This window comes from Sus scrofa, chromosome 14 (genome assembly GCF_000003025.6).
Source record: "Sus scrofa isolate TJ Tabasco breed Duroc chromosome 14, Sscrofa11.1, whole genome shotgun sequence".
NCBI lineage: Eukaryota > Metazoa > Chordata > Mammalia > Artiodactyla > Suidae > Sus > Sus scrofa.
Window position 1 is genome coordinate 129046334 of NC_010456.5, and position 16995 is coordinate 129063328.

The 16995-nt window shown below is 50.0% G+C and overlaps 2 protein-coding genes across 10 annotated transcripts in view; one reads left to right on the top strand and one right to left on the bottom strand.

Moving 5' to 3' along the window:
- The window catches only part of FAM45A (family with sequence similarity 45 member A), a 40903-nt gene extending 39125 nt beyond the window's left edge, over positions 1–1778 (top strand). For 4 of the 9 annotated variants that reach the window (XM_013983795.2, XM_021073442.1, XM_021073441.1 and 1 more), the window contains one exon: positions 1–1663. In XM_013983795.2, the coding sequence (XP_013839249.1) occupies positions 1–177 (177 nt within the window). In that variant the 3' untranslated portion in view covers positions 178–1663. The other 5 variants (XM_021073438.1, XM_021073439.1, XM_021073440.1 and 2 more) reach the window with 3 other exon arrangements.
- SFXN4 (sideroflexin 4) overlaps positions 1498–16995 on the bottom strand; it is a 27968-nt gene continuing 12470 nt past the window's right edge. Inside the window, exons 12-14 of the mRNA XM_013983797.2 lie at positions 12418–12503; positions 10321–10438; positions 1498–4317 (exon numbers count right to left, since the gene is read on the bottom strand). Of these exons, the coding sequence (XP_013839251.1) occupies positions 4240–4317; positions 10321–10438; positions 12418–12503 (282 nt within the window). The 3' untranslated portion in view covers positions 1498–4239. The remainder of the gene's footprint in view (positions 4318–10320; positions 10439–12417; positions 12504–16995) is intronic.

A 16995-nucleotide genomic window follows, 5' to 3' on the forward strand; every position in this document is an offset into this window, starting at 1 on the left:
GATATTTCCCTAAAAACAAAAGAAATCTTCACCAACTTGGCTCCATTTTCAGAAGTTTCAGATGATGGAGAAAAACGAGTGCTCAATTACGAGGCCCTAAAGCAAAGGCGATTTCCACCAGCAACAGAAAACTTCCTGTACCATCTAGCAGCCGCGGAACAAATGCTGAAAATCTAATCACGGGACCGAATGTGTCACTGATGACTGGTCTCAAGCCCCAGCACCATGACTATCCATTAACTATGTAAAATACTGGAAATAACAAAGCAAATGTTATATTTTTTAATGATTTATTTGAAAGCATTGCGATTTGACCTGGGAAAGCACTGAAAACACCTCTGATCTCCTCCTGTCTGATTAATCTCATGCCTACTCTCAGTGTTTACAAAGCACCACATATAACGTTATAAAACGGCCCAATGTCCTAGAGTAAGAGCAGAACAGCTCTGTCATATCTTCGCACAAATTACAGCGAATCCAAAAGCCTTCATTAGTATCAGTTCCAGTGTGTCTCACTGTGTAGCCACAAACTAAGAATGGTTTCTTTCCAGAAAGCTGCCTGAAATTTGGCTTTGTATTCTTCTAGGAAGAGCGTGAAGTCCTCAGGAGGAACTCTACTTTCTGAGCCAAACTACTAAGTTTCCTGCAGAACCATCGAGAAAGTCATTCAAAAGACCCTGCAGTTGCACTTTCTTGGAAAAGAATTTTTTTTTCATAGACTTTGAACATTTTGCCTATATTGTAAGGGTTTTGCATAGATTTTATACTTGAGTAGACAACTTTAATAATCCATATGTATACTGTCGCAGCAGTGTGCATTTGGCAAACTTAAGACATTAGTACTTACTTAGCCCTGTTGCTAGCAATAGTCTTTTGAAAAAGATGCCAGTCCTTAATGTGGTAAATTAAGAATCCCATTTTGAATATAAATGCCAGTCTGACGGAAACGGCAGCTTTATATAATTGGTGAGAGATGTGAGAATTAATTCTATTTTTTGTCTTTTTAGGGCCGCACCCAGAGCATATGGAAGTTCCCAGGTTAGGGGTCACATCGGAGCTGTGGCCACCAGCCTACACCACAACCACAGCCATGCCAGATCCCAGCCGAGTCTGCGACCTACACCACAGGCCACGGCAGTGCAGGATCCTTAACCCACTGAGCAAGGCCAGGGATCGAACCTGCATCCTCATGGATGCTAGTCGGGTTCATTACTGCTAAGCCACCTCAGGAACTCCAGAATTAACTTCTTGCAAGGGCCAAAGCCAGAGAATGTCTTCAAGCAACTTCAGTAAAGATATTTTAGCCACACATGAAGGTAACTGTTCGGTTAGATACCTTTGTCATAATTGGAGGCCTAAAAATTGCAAAATAAGCACTAAATTATGTCCTTGTTATTTTATTATATGTATTCACATTAACTATGGAAGGTTATTTTTCACACAGTTCTGTTGTCCTTAGAAATCTTACCCAGCAAAATGTTTGCGGAAAAACTTGTCCTTATTGGATCTTTCATTTATTCTTGGTGTTAGACATTTGTTAAGGGAAACATTTTTTAAACAGCGCCCCCTTCCCTGGATGGCAACAGAGGAGGATTTGAAATGAGATGATGTTTACTGAGGCAAACACCTGAAAATTAAATCTGCACTTTATGAAAATGAATACTAACATTTTTTTCTCCCTCATTTTTTATATTACTTACTATATTAGCTAATGATCAAAGTTGTTAAAATGACAAATTTATGATACAGAAATAAAATGGAAATATTTTGATATTCAACAGAGTTTTAGGCAGATGAAAAATTCTCTTTCTCTAAATTCTATCCCCTCCAAACAAATAAACGGAAAAAACCTTTTTGTCATCTGCAAACCAGCTGGGGAATTATCCAAAGGCCCATTTGAAAGTTAAAACTTCTGGCTCCTTCCACCACGGGTTCAGCCCTTATCTCCCTCCATCTCCCACTTCCTGGAGCTGACTGGCTGACTGTAAGGTCACAGTGTCATCTTTGAAAAGATGCCCCCCCCACCCCCCGATTACAACTCTGTCATCTGTGTCAGTGGTTAAATCTCCACCTGGAGCCTGTGCACATTTTGTTCTTTAAGTTTGTTTAGTATAAGCCTGTGGCTGCAAGGAGCCCACTAGTAGATCATTTTTACTGATTTTGTCCTTTTAGGCTGTTGTTAAACACCTTTTACCAAATTTGGAGATAACTCATTGTGGCCTAAGGAAAACTGAAAGCCACAGGTGTGTTCTTCGGTGACTCGGGGTACGTGTGTTGGAAAGAAATGTCTGGTGCCTACCCCACACTGTGCACTGCCTATCCTGGGGCTTTCTTGGTGCACAAGACAACAGTTCCGTTCTCAAGGCACAGTCCACAGGGGTGTAGGGTCAGCAAACAGGCCACAGCACAGCAGTGTGGCAAGTGGTGAGAGCTGTGGGAGCATGTGGGAGGGACCCCTAATTCAGTAGTGTGAATCCTGGAAGGCTCCTGGAGAAAAGTGATTGATGTCCAAATGAGACCTGAAGCACAGGCAGGAGTCAGCCAGAGCAAAGGGACCCGCTGGGGGAAGGTCCAGAGAAGTGAGCCCACAGCACAGTGGAGGAACTGCAGGTCGGTCCAGGGTGAGGAGAGGGAGAGGCAAGAGCTGAGTAAGGTGAAGGCTCCTGCCAGCCATGGCAAGGAATTTGGACTTGCACCTGATGCACTGGAAAGCCATTTAAGGTTTTTTTTTTTTTGGGGGGGGGGTCTTTTTGCCATTTCTTGGGCCACTCCCACGGCATATGGAGGTTCCCAGGCTAGGGGTCTAATCAGAGCTGTAGCTGCCGGCCACAGCCACAACCACAGCAACACAGGATCCGAACAGCATCTGCAACCTACACCACAGCTCACGGCAATGCCGGATCCTTAACCCACTGAGCAAGGCCAGGGATTGAACCTGCATCCTCATGGTTCCTAGTCGGATTCGTTAACCACTGCGCCACAACAGGAACTCCCATTTAAGGCTTTTTTTATTTTAATTTTTTGGCTGCATCCATGCCGGATCCTGAACCTGCTCGGCCACCGGGGAACTCCTTTTAAGGCTTTGAAGCAGGGGTGGTTTAGAAAAGCAGATGGACTGGAGGGGCGGGAGATGAGCTGAGCGATACCAGCAGGGGATGCTGTAGGACTGAGCTGGGGTGGTAGCAGGGGCCATGGGGGAGAGGTGTCGTGATCCTGTCTAACGAAACTGATACGCGCTGGTGCCCTTTCCTAGACTGGGAAGGAAAGACGGTCTCCGTGGGCATCTAAGTGGCACATGCGGGATCAGCAGGACTCAGGCCTGCTGCTCGGGAGAGTGAGCCCTGTGACGGGCCTGCACAGCCGGCAGAGTGGCAGTATGAACAGCATTGCGGGGGCATGGATGACAGCAGGCTTAGCAGTGGAAAGTAGGGTGGAGACTAGAAGACTGTTCGAAAAAGTCTGGCTACAAGCCGCACAGGGTGGGGGGGGTTGCCTTTTAATGAGGCAGGTGGCTCAAGCAGTTTAAATGCTACTGGGCAGGAGCAGAGACGGGAGGGAGGCTGAAACCAGAGGGGCAGCGGAGGCTGCAGAGCCAGGACCTGCGGAAACGGAAGGGTTGGGCCCAGGGCACAGCTGACCTTGCGTGGAGGGGGTCGGCAGGTTTGGTGCCAGGAGGCCCAGAGCCTTAGGTTTCACCGTGAAGGAAGAGATGAGGTCACGTGCCAGTGAAAGAAGGCGCTGGGCAGCTGCTGGCAAAGACTTTGAGCAGTTGTCCAAATAGGAGCAGGCTGGGAAGGGAGACAGGACTGCTTTGGGGTCTGGAGGCCCTCACTGGCACCCCACGTGTGTACCAATTTAATGCCTGTGCCCGGGGCACATGGGCACAGTGGACCTTTCTCCTTCGTTTTCAAATACTCCGCCTTGGACAAGTTTATTCATAATTTCACAGTATCCCTTCACAGGGTGATGAACAAATGGAAGACTGAATCTTCTATCACTATCCACCCAGCAACCCCGTGGGGTGGGTCAGACCGGACAGCTGCCATTTCTCCTCTTCCATCCAGGCTCGTTTAACCCTAGGCATGACCAGCCTTGAAACAGTCTTGGCATATGTAAGCCATTCTGTTGGCACAGACACCTCTGGGATTTCCAGGACACCTCGGGCGGAGTTCTCAAAACTGAAACCTTGGAGAAAGGTTTTCATGAAGGAACCAAACAAATCCCGGGAAAACTCACCCCCTACACCCCTCTGTTATAGAAGAGTTCCGTTTCTTCTGTTGCAGACTGAATTTCCTTCTCAAGCTCACTGCACTGTATCTGAAAAACAAAGTTAAATTCTCAATATTAAGAAGTGTTCTTACCTTAGAAGCCAAGTTCAAAATAAAACATTTTCAGAAAGCATCTACTTCACAGTCCACTTTTTCAGTGATGTCTAATCTCTAGCAAGAAACATTATCTTTTTTTTTTTTTTTTTGTCTTTTTGCCTCTTCTTGGGCCGCTCCCGTGGCACATGGAGGTTCCCAGGCTAGGGGTCGAATCGGAGCTGTAGCCACTGACCTACGCCTGAGCCACAGAAACGCCAGATCCAAGCCACGTCTGCGACCTACACCACAGCTCATGGCAACGCCGGATCGTTAACCCACTGAGCAAGGCCAGGGATTGAACCCGCAACCTCATTGTTCTTAGTCAGATTCGTTAACCACTGAACCACGATGGGAACTCCAAGAAACATTATCTTCTTAAAAACTTGCTTACGGAAAATGTCAAACATAAACAAATGTGACAAGAATATAATGAATCCTTATATACTCGTCACTCAGCTTTAACTATTAACCATCCGCCAATCTTTTCTCATCAAGCATCCCGCATATCAAATTACGGGGTATTTTCTGGAGTATTTTACGACAATTCTCAGATGTGTCATTTCACCTGCAAATACTTCAAGTACAAAATCCCAAAAGATAGACTCTGTTACAGAACTACTATTTTTTTTTTTTTTTTTTGGTCTTTTTGCCTTTTCTAGGGCCACTCCTGTGGCCTATGGAGGTTCCCAGGCTAGGGGTCCAATCGGAGCTGCAGCCACTGGCCTACACCAGAGCCACAGCAATGTAGGATCCAAGCCGCGTCTGTGACCTACACCCCAGCTCACGGCGAGGCTGGATCCTTAACCCACTGAGCAAGGCCAGGGATCGAACCCGCAACCTCATGGTTCCTAGTCGGATTCGTTAACCACTGAGTCACAATGGGAACTCCCTAGAACTACTCTACTATTATCACACCTAACAAAATTAACAACAACATAGTCAACAAACATTTCTAGTGTAGCAACAAGCTGACCCTGGCAGGCAGAGGCAGCTAATGGAAAAGGAGCTTTGAGAGGAATAAGCTCCCTCGTCAGGACCCCTGAAGTTCCAGGCTTGAAAGCTGCTGTGGCCCGTGCACGGTCTGAGGAGGGGGCCTGGCAGAATCCCTCTTAGCCTTGGGCTCTCTCTGTAAACCACTCCAGGCAGGACAGGGGGTAGGGTCCCCACTACCCAGGACCACCATTCAGCTACCTCCACGCCCACCACGGACCAAGGCTTTTTGTTTGTTTTTGCTTTTTAGGGAACTGTGGCATATGGAAGTGCCCAGGCTAGGGATCAAATTGGAGCTGCAGCTGCTGGTCTACACCACAGACACAGCAATGTGGGATCTGAGCTGCGTCTGCACCCTACACAACAGCTGGCAGCAACACCAGATCCTTAACCTACTAAGCGAGGCCAGGGATTGGGCCAGGGATTGAACCTGCATCCTCATGGATACTAGCTGGGTTTGTAACCACTGAGCCACAATGGGAACTCCAAGAAGGTCTTTTAAAGGTCCAGCAAATGCCAAGACTTGCTTGGTGAGAGTGAAGGTGGGGTGTCTCAAGGGTAGATGGACTCCATTTCCTGGCTCCACCCTGGCCTCTGAAAGCCCTGCCCTCTTCAAGCCTTGCACAAAACTCCTGCTGCCTTTGGAGTGGGGCCTGCTTCCTCTGCGTGGAAGCCCCCGCCATCTGGGCCCAAGCATCCCATTCAGCCAAGTGTGCCCAGGTACACTGGCCTCCTCAGCCCTCCTGCACCTGCACTGGGAATGCCTTCCTCCCTTCCCCAACGGCCTGTTCAAATCCACCCACGTCCAAAGCCTGCCTCTTCCATTCAGCCTTCCTGGATTAGCTGGAAATGCTCTTCCTTCCCTAATCTTTCCAGAGCCTTTCAGTCATGTTCACTTTTTTTTTTTTCTTTTTTGGTCTTTTTAGGGCTGCACTCGCAGCATGTGGAAGTTCCCAGACTAGGGGTTGCATCGAAGCTACCACTGCTGCCTTTTGCCACAGCCATAGCAACAAGGGATCCTAGTCGCACCTGTGACCTACACCACAGCTCACGGCAACGCCGGATCCTTAACCCACGGATCAAGGCCAGGGATGGAACCTGCGTTCTCATGGATACTAGTCAGGTTCATGACCACTGAACCACAAGGAGAACTCATGTTTACTTTCGATTACAGAAGAGTCGTTTCCATATGTGACCCATGACCTTTCCAGCAAAAGCCTGGGGCAGGGACTGCCAGCTGTTCCCAACAGCTAGCTGTTCTTTCCTTTCACAGCAGCAAAACCTGCAATAAGTCCAGAATAAAGACCTCATTTCCCAGCTTCCCTTGCAGGAAGGCTTGGCCACACAGCTAAGTTCTGGCCAATGTGATGAAAGCAGACGTGCCGGGTGACTGTGGAATGAGAATGGTGCCATCTGGCATCTGGAGGATGGGGGCCAGGGCTGTGGTGTGGCTGAGCTGGGAGGAATCAGGTTCCTGAGGACTTTGTGGCACATGGTTACCTTACCCGGCCAGGCCGCCCACACCGGGTGTGAATGAGAGATAAAAGTCTACCTCATTCAAGGCACTACTGTGTTGGATCCCAGTTACAACCAAATGAAATCCTAGTTAACTCGGAGCCCTCCCTTCCCACGTTCTCGGTCCCGGCTACTGGCATCCTGCTTGAGCCAGAAATTTGGGTGGCCCCCTTGTTCCCTTTCTCTTCCATGCCTTCACCCTCAGTCTGAATGCGCATAAGTTCTGACTTGTCCAATTCAAGTTTTCTCTCCAACCTACTGTCCCCCGGACCTACCCTGAGCCCCCCATCACCTCAGCTGGAATACGTCTATAGCCTCCCAACGGCCCCCACCTACAATGTCAGATCCAGACAGCGACATTCCTAAAATACAACCTGCTGAGCTGCTCCCTCCTTGAAACATCTCCCCTGCTGCCCCTGAGATAAAGTTCTATCACCTCATGGGGCTTTATGAGGCCCGTCACCCTCTGGCTGGCACCCAGGCACACTGCCCTGCTGTGCCCTAGCTGAGTAAGCTGGAGAGGTATTTCACATTTCATCCAAGCCTCAGATGCCTCATCTGTAAAATGGGAATACCCTAGCTTTTTGGAACCCCTCCAAGTGCCCTGAGTGTGCCACGCCAGAGCAGACTTGCATGCCTGCAAACAAGCCCTTCCCCAGTGCACCCACCCTGCCCTGCCCTGAGCACCCACACCCCCCTGCCCCTGCCCTAAGCATCCACACCATCCCTACTCTGAGCACCCACCCCGCCCCTGCCCTGTGCTCCACCAAAATCACACTGCATCTTCGGCTCCCTCTGTGTGCTAGAGCCTTCCCCTACTAGCCCGAGGAAGCGAGAAGTTGGTTCAGCCCTGTAACTTTGAGCCTAGTGGCCGCCTGCCTCAAAAAGGCCAGGGAGTGGCATCGGGGAGTTCCCATCATGGCTCAGTGGTTAAGGAATCCGACTAGGAACCATGAGGTTGCGGGTTCAATCCCTGGCCTGGCTCAGTGGGTTAAGAATCTGGTGTTGCCATGAGCTGTGGTGTAGGTTGCAGATGTGGCTCAGATCCCATGTGGCTGTGGCTGTGGTGTAGGCCAGTGGCTACGGCTCCAATTAGACCCCTAGCCTGAGAACCTCCATATGCTGTGGGTGCAGCCCTAAAAAGACAAAAAAAAAAAAGGCCAGGGAGTGGCATCGGGCTTTAGTGGGGAGCAGAGAATGCTAGTGCTGCAGGCCGACCACTGACACGCTGTCTTGACCCAGCCTCTCCAGGGGGACGACCTCATGGCCACAAGGTCCCCAGCCATAGAAAGAGGCCACTGGCTGAGGACCACAATGATACCACAGTGAGGGACCCAGTTACTCCTGACCCCGGAAAAGTGAATCCCATTACCCTTCATGACGTGCATCTATAAAAGCCTGGTTATCAACAACAAAATCACTGGCTCTGAATTCTGACTCCCCTATGCCAGCAAAGGCAGCTCCAAAAAACGACTCCTTTCCTTGGGCCCCCTGCAGCCCCCCCCGCTCCACTCAGCCTGGGCCCTGTGGCTCCCCCGACCCTCACTGTTCCTCAAAGCCTGTGGAGGCCACATGGCACTACTTCTGCACAGCTGCCCAGCCTCCACGAACTCACTCACCACTGACACCCAGCACCTACGGTGCATCCCGGCTGTTTGTGGGACGAATGTGAGAACCCAGGAGGAAACCAGATCACGGCCGCAGTGGGAAATCCCACGAGATTTAAAGGCTTCTGTAAATGACCAAACCTACAGATAGCCATCTGCTTCACCCTCTGAGTACCAATGCAATCAGAAATAATTACTTGCAGAAGGGTTCCCTTTTACTGCAATCTTATTATAACAAACTAATAGGCAGGCCTGTGAGGATTAAAAATTTCTTTTCGGGAGTTCCCGTCGTGGCGCAGTGGTTAACGAATCCGACTAGGAACCATGAGGTTGCGGGTTCAGTCCCTGGCCTTGCTTGGTGGGTTAACGATCCGGCGTTGCCGAGAGCTGTGGTGTGGGTCGCAGACTCGGCTCGGATCCTGCGTTGCTGTGGCTCTGGCATAGGCTGGCAACTACAGCTCCGATTCAACCCCTAGCCTGGGAACCTCCATATGCCGCAGGAGCGGCCCAAAGAAATAGCAAAAAAAAAAAAGACAAAAAAAAAAAAAGAAATTTCTTTTCGGAGTTTCCATCGTGGCTCAGTGGAAACAAACCCGACTAGTGTCCCTGAGGATGCGGGTTCAACCCCTGGCCTTGCTCAGTGGGTCAGGGATCTGGCATTGCCATGATCGCAGACACAGCTTGCAGTCAAAAAAAAAAAAAAAACAAAAAAAAAAAAAGAGGGAGAGAGAGAGAATCTGGGTTTTGAAAAAGATCATTCCATAAATATAAATGCCTTTGAGGATATGACTAATTTTTAACTTTAGTAACAGCAAGAAGCATTTGAAATGTTCAGACAAGAAATACCAAAAATCGACACTATCTACCACGTCAATAATGTGCTTGAAAGGAGCAACAAGCCTTGGCAGAAGAACTATGATTTTCATCTGCCTCTAACAGAAACCAAGCCGCAGAGAGTTTAAGCTAATTAACCGTCATCACGGGGGAGCTGGGAATTTGCATCCTCGCTGTCTGACGCCATCACAGGTCATCGTATATCCTAGTCTATGGAACAGCACCATTAGCTGCACGTGAGTTAAAATTAAGCCAAATGAAAAGCTCAGTTCTGCAGTCATGTTAGCCACATTTCAAGTATTCAACAGCCACAGGTAGGTTAGCAGCTACCCCATCAGACAGCACAGATACAAACACTTGCATCACTGCAGAAAGTTCCACTGCATGGGGCATTGCTCTAGACTATTATGGAGTATGTAAGACAGCTCAAAGGTTTTTCTGCACCCGAAACATTTGGAAGTTCCCAGGCTAGCGGTGGAATTGGACCTGCAGCTGCCAGCCTGCACCACAGCCACAACAACACGGGATCTGAGCCGCATCTGCGACCTACACCACAGCTCACCGCGACACTGGATCCTTAACCCACTGAACAAGGCCAGGGATCAAACCCAGTTTCCCCATGGATACAAGTCAGGTTTGTTACCACTGAGCCACAACAGGAACTCCTGTTTTGTTTTTTTTCAAGTCCCAGAAAACTGCTTCTGATATATCATTAAGAAAAACAGAATCCAGGGAGTTCCCGCTGTGGCACAGTGGGTTAATGACCTGGCTTGCTCTCTGTGGTGGCTCCAGTTTAATCACCGGCCCCGGACAGGGGGTTAACACTTCAGCAGCTCAGATTTGATCCCTGGCCCCAAATGGTACAAGTGATCTGGAGGTTGGAATTACATGTAAATAATGTTATTTTGGTTTACACTTTTAGGAACTTTGCAGATTTCTTCAGAGAATCCTTTATTTCAGTCTGATAACAAGGGGCAGAAACAGCTAAGAGGCAGGGAGGGGACACTTACCCGGCCAATTTGGGGGAAGACACTGAAAGAAACTGGCACCATCAGCCCCATGACAAGGATAGTACAAGAAAGCTTCAGGGTCCACAGTGACCACGGACACTGCAGGAAAAACTGGGTCCTGTAAGAGACAAGGGTACAAAGCTCTTTTAGAGGCCGGCCCTCTGCTCGAACGGTGGCCCCCTGTCTTTCGAGCAGCTGCAGGCCCAGCCCCAGTTGCCACTCGCCTACAAACAGGTGCTACTAGGAGCCGCCCTGACCATGAGCTCAGTAAGGTCAGACCCAGGGTTCAGCACTTTGAGGGCACTGGCTCATCTGACACCCCGACGACCCTGAGAGGTCTACGTTATCTTCAACCCCTCACACGAACAAGAGAACGCAGCCACTGACCGGAGGGGCCGCTGTTCAAACTCTCAAGGGTCAAGGTCAGGTTCTAGTGCCTGGGCTATACTGACCAGAAAGTGACATTCTGACCATGGCCTCAGAGCATGAGAAGAAGTGCAAAGAACCCCAGCCTGGGACTCAGAGACCCGGGGTCCCGGGGTCCAGCTGGGGCTCGGCCACCGACAGACCACGTGCTTCTGGGCAAGTCGTCTTCCCCCTCTGAGCCTTGAATTTTCTCAGATGCGAAATGAAAGGGTTGAGTCAGAACAGCCACCACGGGCACTCCAGCTTGGATACCATCATGGCTGTGGGATGGCACGAGGTCCTCCCAGGCGCCCCAAGGCCATCTGGGAGACAAGGACCCTCTCTCCCCACCAGGCTGGTGCCACGGTGCAGGCCCAGACCCCAGCTCTCCCAGAAGCCCCAGGGAGCCAGCCAAAGGGGTTCAGGAAGACCCGACCCAGCAGAAGTGCCCACACCCACCCAGCAGGCTCAACCATGAGAAGTAACACGTGGCTCTGCCCAGGACACTGCCGCTTCTTGAAAGGTGCCCCCTCCTCGCGTGGTCCCAGGGGAGGCCTTCCAGCTCATCACCCTGGCAAAGCAGATTGGTTCAGCACCAGGCAGGTGATCCCACTTGGGCCGACAGAATCCGTCCCTGGGAGTGTGTGAACTGAGTGGAAGACATTCCCGCCCCGCCACCCCGGGGTGTCTCAGGTTCCTCTCTCTCATCAGGACCCATGAGGATATGGGCTGGGAGGTGGAAGCAGCCACTTCATTCAACACAAAGAAGCCAATGTGTGGCGGGAGAGGGAAGGCGCTGCCCGTGAAGAAGAAGGCGGTCCTGCAGGAGTGCTTCTGATCAGCTGCCACGGGCGATGCCCCCGCCGCCCGCCACCTGCACCAGTACCTAAACCAACCCATCACCCTTCTGCACTAACTCCTCACTGCAAGGGGGGCTCCTCATACTGGCCGATCCCCAGGCTCTCCTCCTAACAGGCCATGTCTCGCTTCTCAAAAAGGATGGTGGTCTATTGATTCTGGGCCCCTTAAGCTAATGTAACACATGCTTGGAGTGAAGAGGGGAAAAGAGGCTTGAGGAACATTCATAGCATGTCAGAGCTGGAGAAACCGAAAACCATCCAGAGTCATCATTCCAGACGTGAGGGACCAGGCTCAGCAGGTGCCAGGACACACCTAAGGGCGGACGTAACTGAGGACAGGGCCCGTGTGAGATGCCAGATCAACAGGAAAGAGTGCGTCAGGATTTCCACAGCCGCCCTGCATCAACCCTGCTGTCTTAACTGTGATGAAGTGCGTTTATTTATTTAGTTTTGCCTTTTCTAGGGCCGCTCCCTCGGCATATGGAGATTCCCAGGCTAGGAGTCTCATCAGAGCTGTAGCCGCCGGCCCATGCCAGAGCCACAGCAATGCGGGATCCGATCCGCGTCTGCAACCTACACCACAGCTCACGGCAACGCCAGATCCTTAACCCACTGAGCGAGACCAGGGATCGAACCCGCAACCTCGTGGTTCCTAGTCGGATTCCTTAACCACTGCGCCACGACGGGAACTCCATGAAGTGCGTCGAGATGGAAGATTCCTGAAGCAACTTCTTCCCACCCCGCCCACCAGGTTCAGTATTTGACAAGTTTTATAAGGATTTTGACTGTCGAAATGTATATTCCTCCCCAGGGAGATGAGCGTACCCCTTACCTTTTAAAAAAGTATGAGAAGACCTCCGGGATAAAAGCTGAGCTCCCAAACAGCACAACTCTGGATGTGGCTGTATCTTTAATGGCCTGGAGGAAATGAACAGAAGGCAGTTTAGCGCATGGAGTGAGATGTGTGTGTGTGTGCGCGCGCACGCGCGTGCACGGTATTTGGCCACACCCTCAGCACATGGATGGTCCCAGCCAGGGATCAAATCCCTGGCAACACCAGATCCTTAACCCACTGTGCCACAGTGGGAACTCTGACTCCCAGGCATCTTGCCACTCATGACAGAAACCAGCAAACCACGACTCTCCCTTCTTTTGAAAAAATAACACGTGTACGAAGAGGTGGAGGCAGCACCTGATGAGCACATGTACAGATGATAACAGGGGTTGGTGTCGGGAATGACCAGCGATGGGATTTACCTCGCCCTGACTCCACCACGATGTCCATCACTTCCACCAACCACTCCGAATAAAATACTAAGTATAAGCAAAGGCAGCTTAGAAACAAGTCCCTACTTAGAACCAGATGGCAGTCCCTCTGGTGGAGACGGTGGACTTGCCAATGAGGCCCTCTCCATGTCATCCTCTCAGTCCAGGACCCTACACTGGCTTTCTTCTCCCAAATAGCTCCCTAGTTATTCCTACCCCTTCCAGTGGAGGAATCCTCCAGAAACCCAGCTCCGAGTGCACCGATGTGGCATCACACCCACATGTCACATGCATAAGTCTACTTGTATGCGCCCATCTTTTGCTTGTGTAATTGTGTGCTACAAAATTTTATTTTGCACACATGTGTATATGTAGTTTACAACATTTTGTCTTTTTTTTTTTTTTTTGTCTTTTTGCTATTTCTTGGGCCGCTCCCACGGCATATGGAAGTTTCCAGGCTAGGGGTCTAATCGGAGCTGTAGCCACTGGCCTACGCCAGAACCACAGCAATGCGGGATCCGAGCCGCGTCTGCGACCCACACCACAGCTCACGGCAACGCCGGATCATTAACCCACTGAGCAAGGGAGGGACCGAACCCGCAACCTCATGGTTCCTAGTCGGATTCGTTAATCACTGCACCACGATGGGAACTCCCCATTTTGTCTTTTCTATAATACTCTATATTGAATATTTAAACATGTAATTGACTGTATGGGTTATATGCACAAAATCATGTATACTCAAGGGCAACATCAGAGACTTTCAAGGGAATTTTTTTTTTTTTTTTTTGGCCATGCTCGCAGCATGCAGAAGTTCCTGGGCCAGGGATTGAACCCAGGCCACAGCGCCGACCTGAACCACTGCAGTGATAACACCAGATCCTTAACCTGTCAGGCCACCAGGAAATTCCTCAAGGGAAATTTAGACTACAGGTGACACTTGCACATGAACATCAGAACCCAGCCTCAAATAAGAATGACTCCACAGAGAGCACTGCTCAGCGATAGATGAACAGACACTCCTCCCACACTTCCCTCCCTGACCTCTGTTCTCTGCACTTCCGGCCTCCCATGGCTCCAGCCTACTTTCTGGGCTCTTTGGCTGGGCCAGGCCCCCCTGCTCTCTGCTTAGGACACTGATGCTCAGATCATCTGATCCTCTGTAGGAACGCCCTTCCCCCACGAGGGCAGAGGGCGCCAAGGACGGGGGGCTTTTAAAATAAACCTTGAGGAATTTAAGATAAAGTTGCTCAACTCCAGGAAGAGAAAGGTGGCTGCAGAGCGTGGTGTGCTTCAGCATCAGTGGGGAGAAGGCGGCCTCTCCCCGTTTGTCTTGTGTGGGTGGCGAGGAGACATTCCAAACTAGACACCAGCCATGAGGTGGCACCGGGAGACACGGGACAGTTTGCAACTCAGTAGCTGATGAGGCCAAAGGAAAACAGTGTGGACTAGGCTTCTGAAATCTGATCAAAGGTGCTCTGTTACAATCAGATACCGCTGGTTACGCAGCTTCTGAAATTTTAACCAAAGAAAATAAACCTTCTGGTGACAGGGAAATGATAAAAGAATGCTTATGCTTACGCACAGTTTTGGACACTTCGGTCTTCAGAGAAAGATAAACTTTTTGTTTTTGCAAGCAGATCATCAAACCGTTCTTTTATCCTCAACTGGCCTTCATGCAAAAACTGAGATGGGCTAGATACCTGGATAGCTAGCCCGGCCTGAGGCTGGCTCCTCGCTGGGAGGCTGAGCAAACCCAGCACCCAGCGAGACAGGATGCTGACAGATGCTGACGGCAGAGGGTTTGGGTCTCCAGAGTCCAGCACAGTGCCTGGCAGCCAGGAGGTGCTGAGGAATGATTTGTGGATTAAACATTTGCTCTCACTCTTCCCTCCAGTTGTGTGCATAGTTCACAACCATACTCACACCCTGCAGCTGAAAGTGAGTTGAAGAGAAATGCAAACACGTCTACACAAAGAGCTGCACACAAGTGGTCAGGGCAGAATCATGTGTAACAGCCAAAAACTGGACACAATCCAAATGCCCACTGCCTGGGGAGCAGACAAGAAAGCGCAGTACATCCATAGCACAGAACGCTGCTCGGAAATAAAAAGCCACACGCAACCGATGTGTGTTAAAATATAGATGAACCTCAAAGAAGTCAGACAAAAAATACGGTATGATTCCCATGCATGAAATGTCTAGGAAAGGTAAAACCGGAGTTCCCGTTGTGGCGCAGCGGTTAACGAATCCGACTAGGAACCATGAGGTTGCGGGTTCAATCCCTGCCCCTGCTCAGTGGGTTAATGATCCGGCGTTGCCGTGAGCTGTGGTGTAGGTTGCAGACGCGGCTCGGATCCCGCATTGCTGTGGCTCTGGCGTAGGCCAGTGGCTACAGCTCCGATTAGACCCCTAGCCTGGGAACCTCCATATGCCACGGAAGTGGCCCAAAAAAAATAGCAAAAAGACAAAAAAAAAAAAAAAAAAAGGTAAAACCATGAAGACACAAAGCAGAGGTTTCCTTGGGGTTGGGGGGAGCAAGGGGAACGACTGCAAATGGGCACAAGGAAAATTTTTAGGGTGATGAAATGTTGTAAAATTGAACTGCGGTGACAGGTGCACAGCTGCTTAAATGCACTAAGATTCATCAAACTCTACTACTCTTACAATGAATTTCATAGTATGTAAATTTCTCAATCAAACTGCCTAAAAAAAGGTCTCCTGGGAGTTCCTGCTGTGGATCGGTTAAGACCTGGTGTTGTCTCTGTGGTGGCTCAGGTTCCATCCCCGGCCCCGCACAGTGGGTTAAGGATCCAGTGTTGCCGCACCTGTGTCACAGGTCACAGCTACAGCTCAGATTTGATCCCTGGCTTGGGAACTCTTCCACAGGCTGAGAAAGAACCCTCCCCCCACAAAATAAAGTCTATTTAGGCACTCTCTAGCGGCACAGCAGGTTAAGGATCCAGTGTTGCCACTGCAGCAGCTTGGGTCACTGCAGGCGGCAAGATTCAATCCCTGGCCTGGGAATTTCCACATGCCCCAGGCGAGGCCAAAAAAAAAAAGATTTCTTTAAGTTGGATTCTTTTTTTTTTTTTTTTGTCTTTTTGCCATTTCTTGGGCCCCTCCCTCAGCATCGGAGATTCCCAGGCTAGGGGTCTAATCGGAGCTGCAGCCACCAGCCTACGCCAGAGCCACAGCAATGTGGGATCTGAGCCGTGTCTTCGACCTACACCACAGCTCATGGCAACGCCAGATCCCTAACCCACTGAGCAAGGCCAGGGATCGGACCCGCAACCTCATGGTTCCTTAGTCGGATTCGTTAACCACTGTGCCCCGATGGGAACTCCCTCTTTAAGTTGGATTCTTAGGCATGGAATCTTCATTTCAAAAATGAGGTACTGGAGTCCCTGTTGTAGCTCAGTGGTAACAAACCTAACAAGTATCCATGAGGATGTAGGTTCGATTCCTGGCCCCACTCAGTGGGTTAAAGGATCCAGCGTTACCGTGAGCTGTGGGGTCGAAGATGCAGCTCAGATCTGGTGCGGCTGTGGCTGTGGCTGTGGCTCGCAGCTAGAGCTCTGATTTGACCCCTAGCCTGGGAACCTCCATATGCCTCAGATGCAGCCCTAAAAAAAAAAGAAAGAAAGAAAAGAGGATTTAGAGTAACACATTTCAGGAGCCAAATAATGCTGTATTTAATGACGGAATGAGAAGCCATCTCTTCTCACCTCCTCCTCCATCAGCATGCCAGGCAGAGGGAGGTCTAGCTGGCTCAGTCCCCTTGAACGTGGATACTGTGTCTTTTTGCTTTGCAAACAAATGCCTCGTGTTACGATTTTTTAGCTAAAGTCATTTCATGAAGATCAGAAAAGATCTCATTTGCTGAAAGGTTATTTTTTTTTTTTTTTTTTCTTTTCACACCACAGCTGTCAGCAGTGCTGGATTCTTGACCCACTGAGCGATGCCAGGGATCCAACCCATCACATCCTCATGTCTACCAGTCCGGTTTGCTTCTGCTGCACCGTAAGGGGAACTGCAGAAGTGTTTTGTTTTGTTAAGTCTACAAAAATGAAATAATAGGCTATTGCACATGCTTTGAACTGAATGCAGACAGAAGTGACGGTGTTGAATTGAGCAAAAGAAT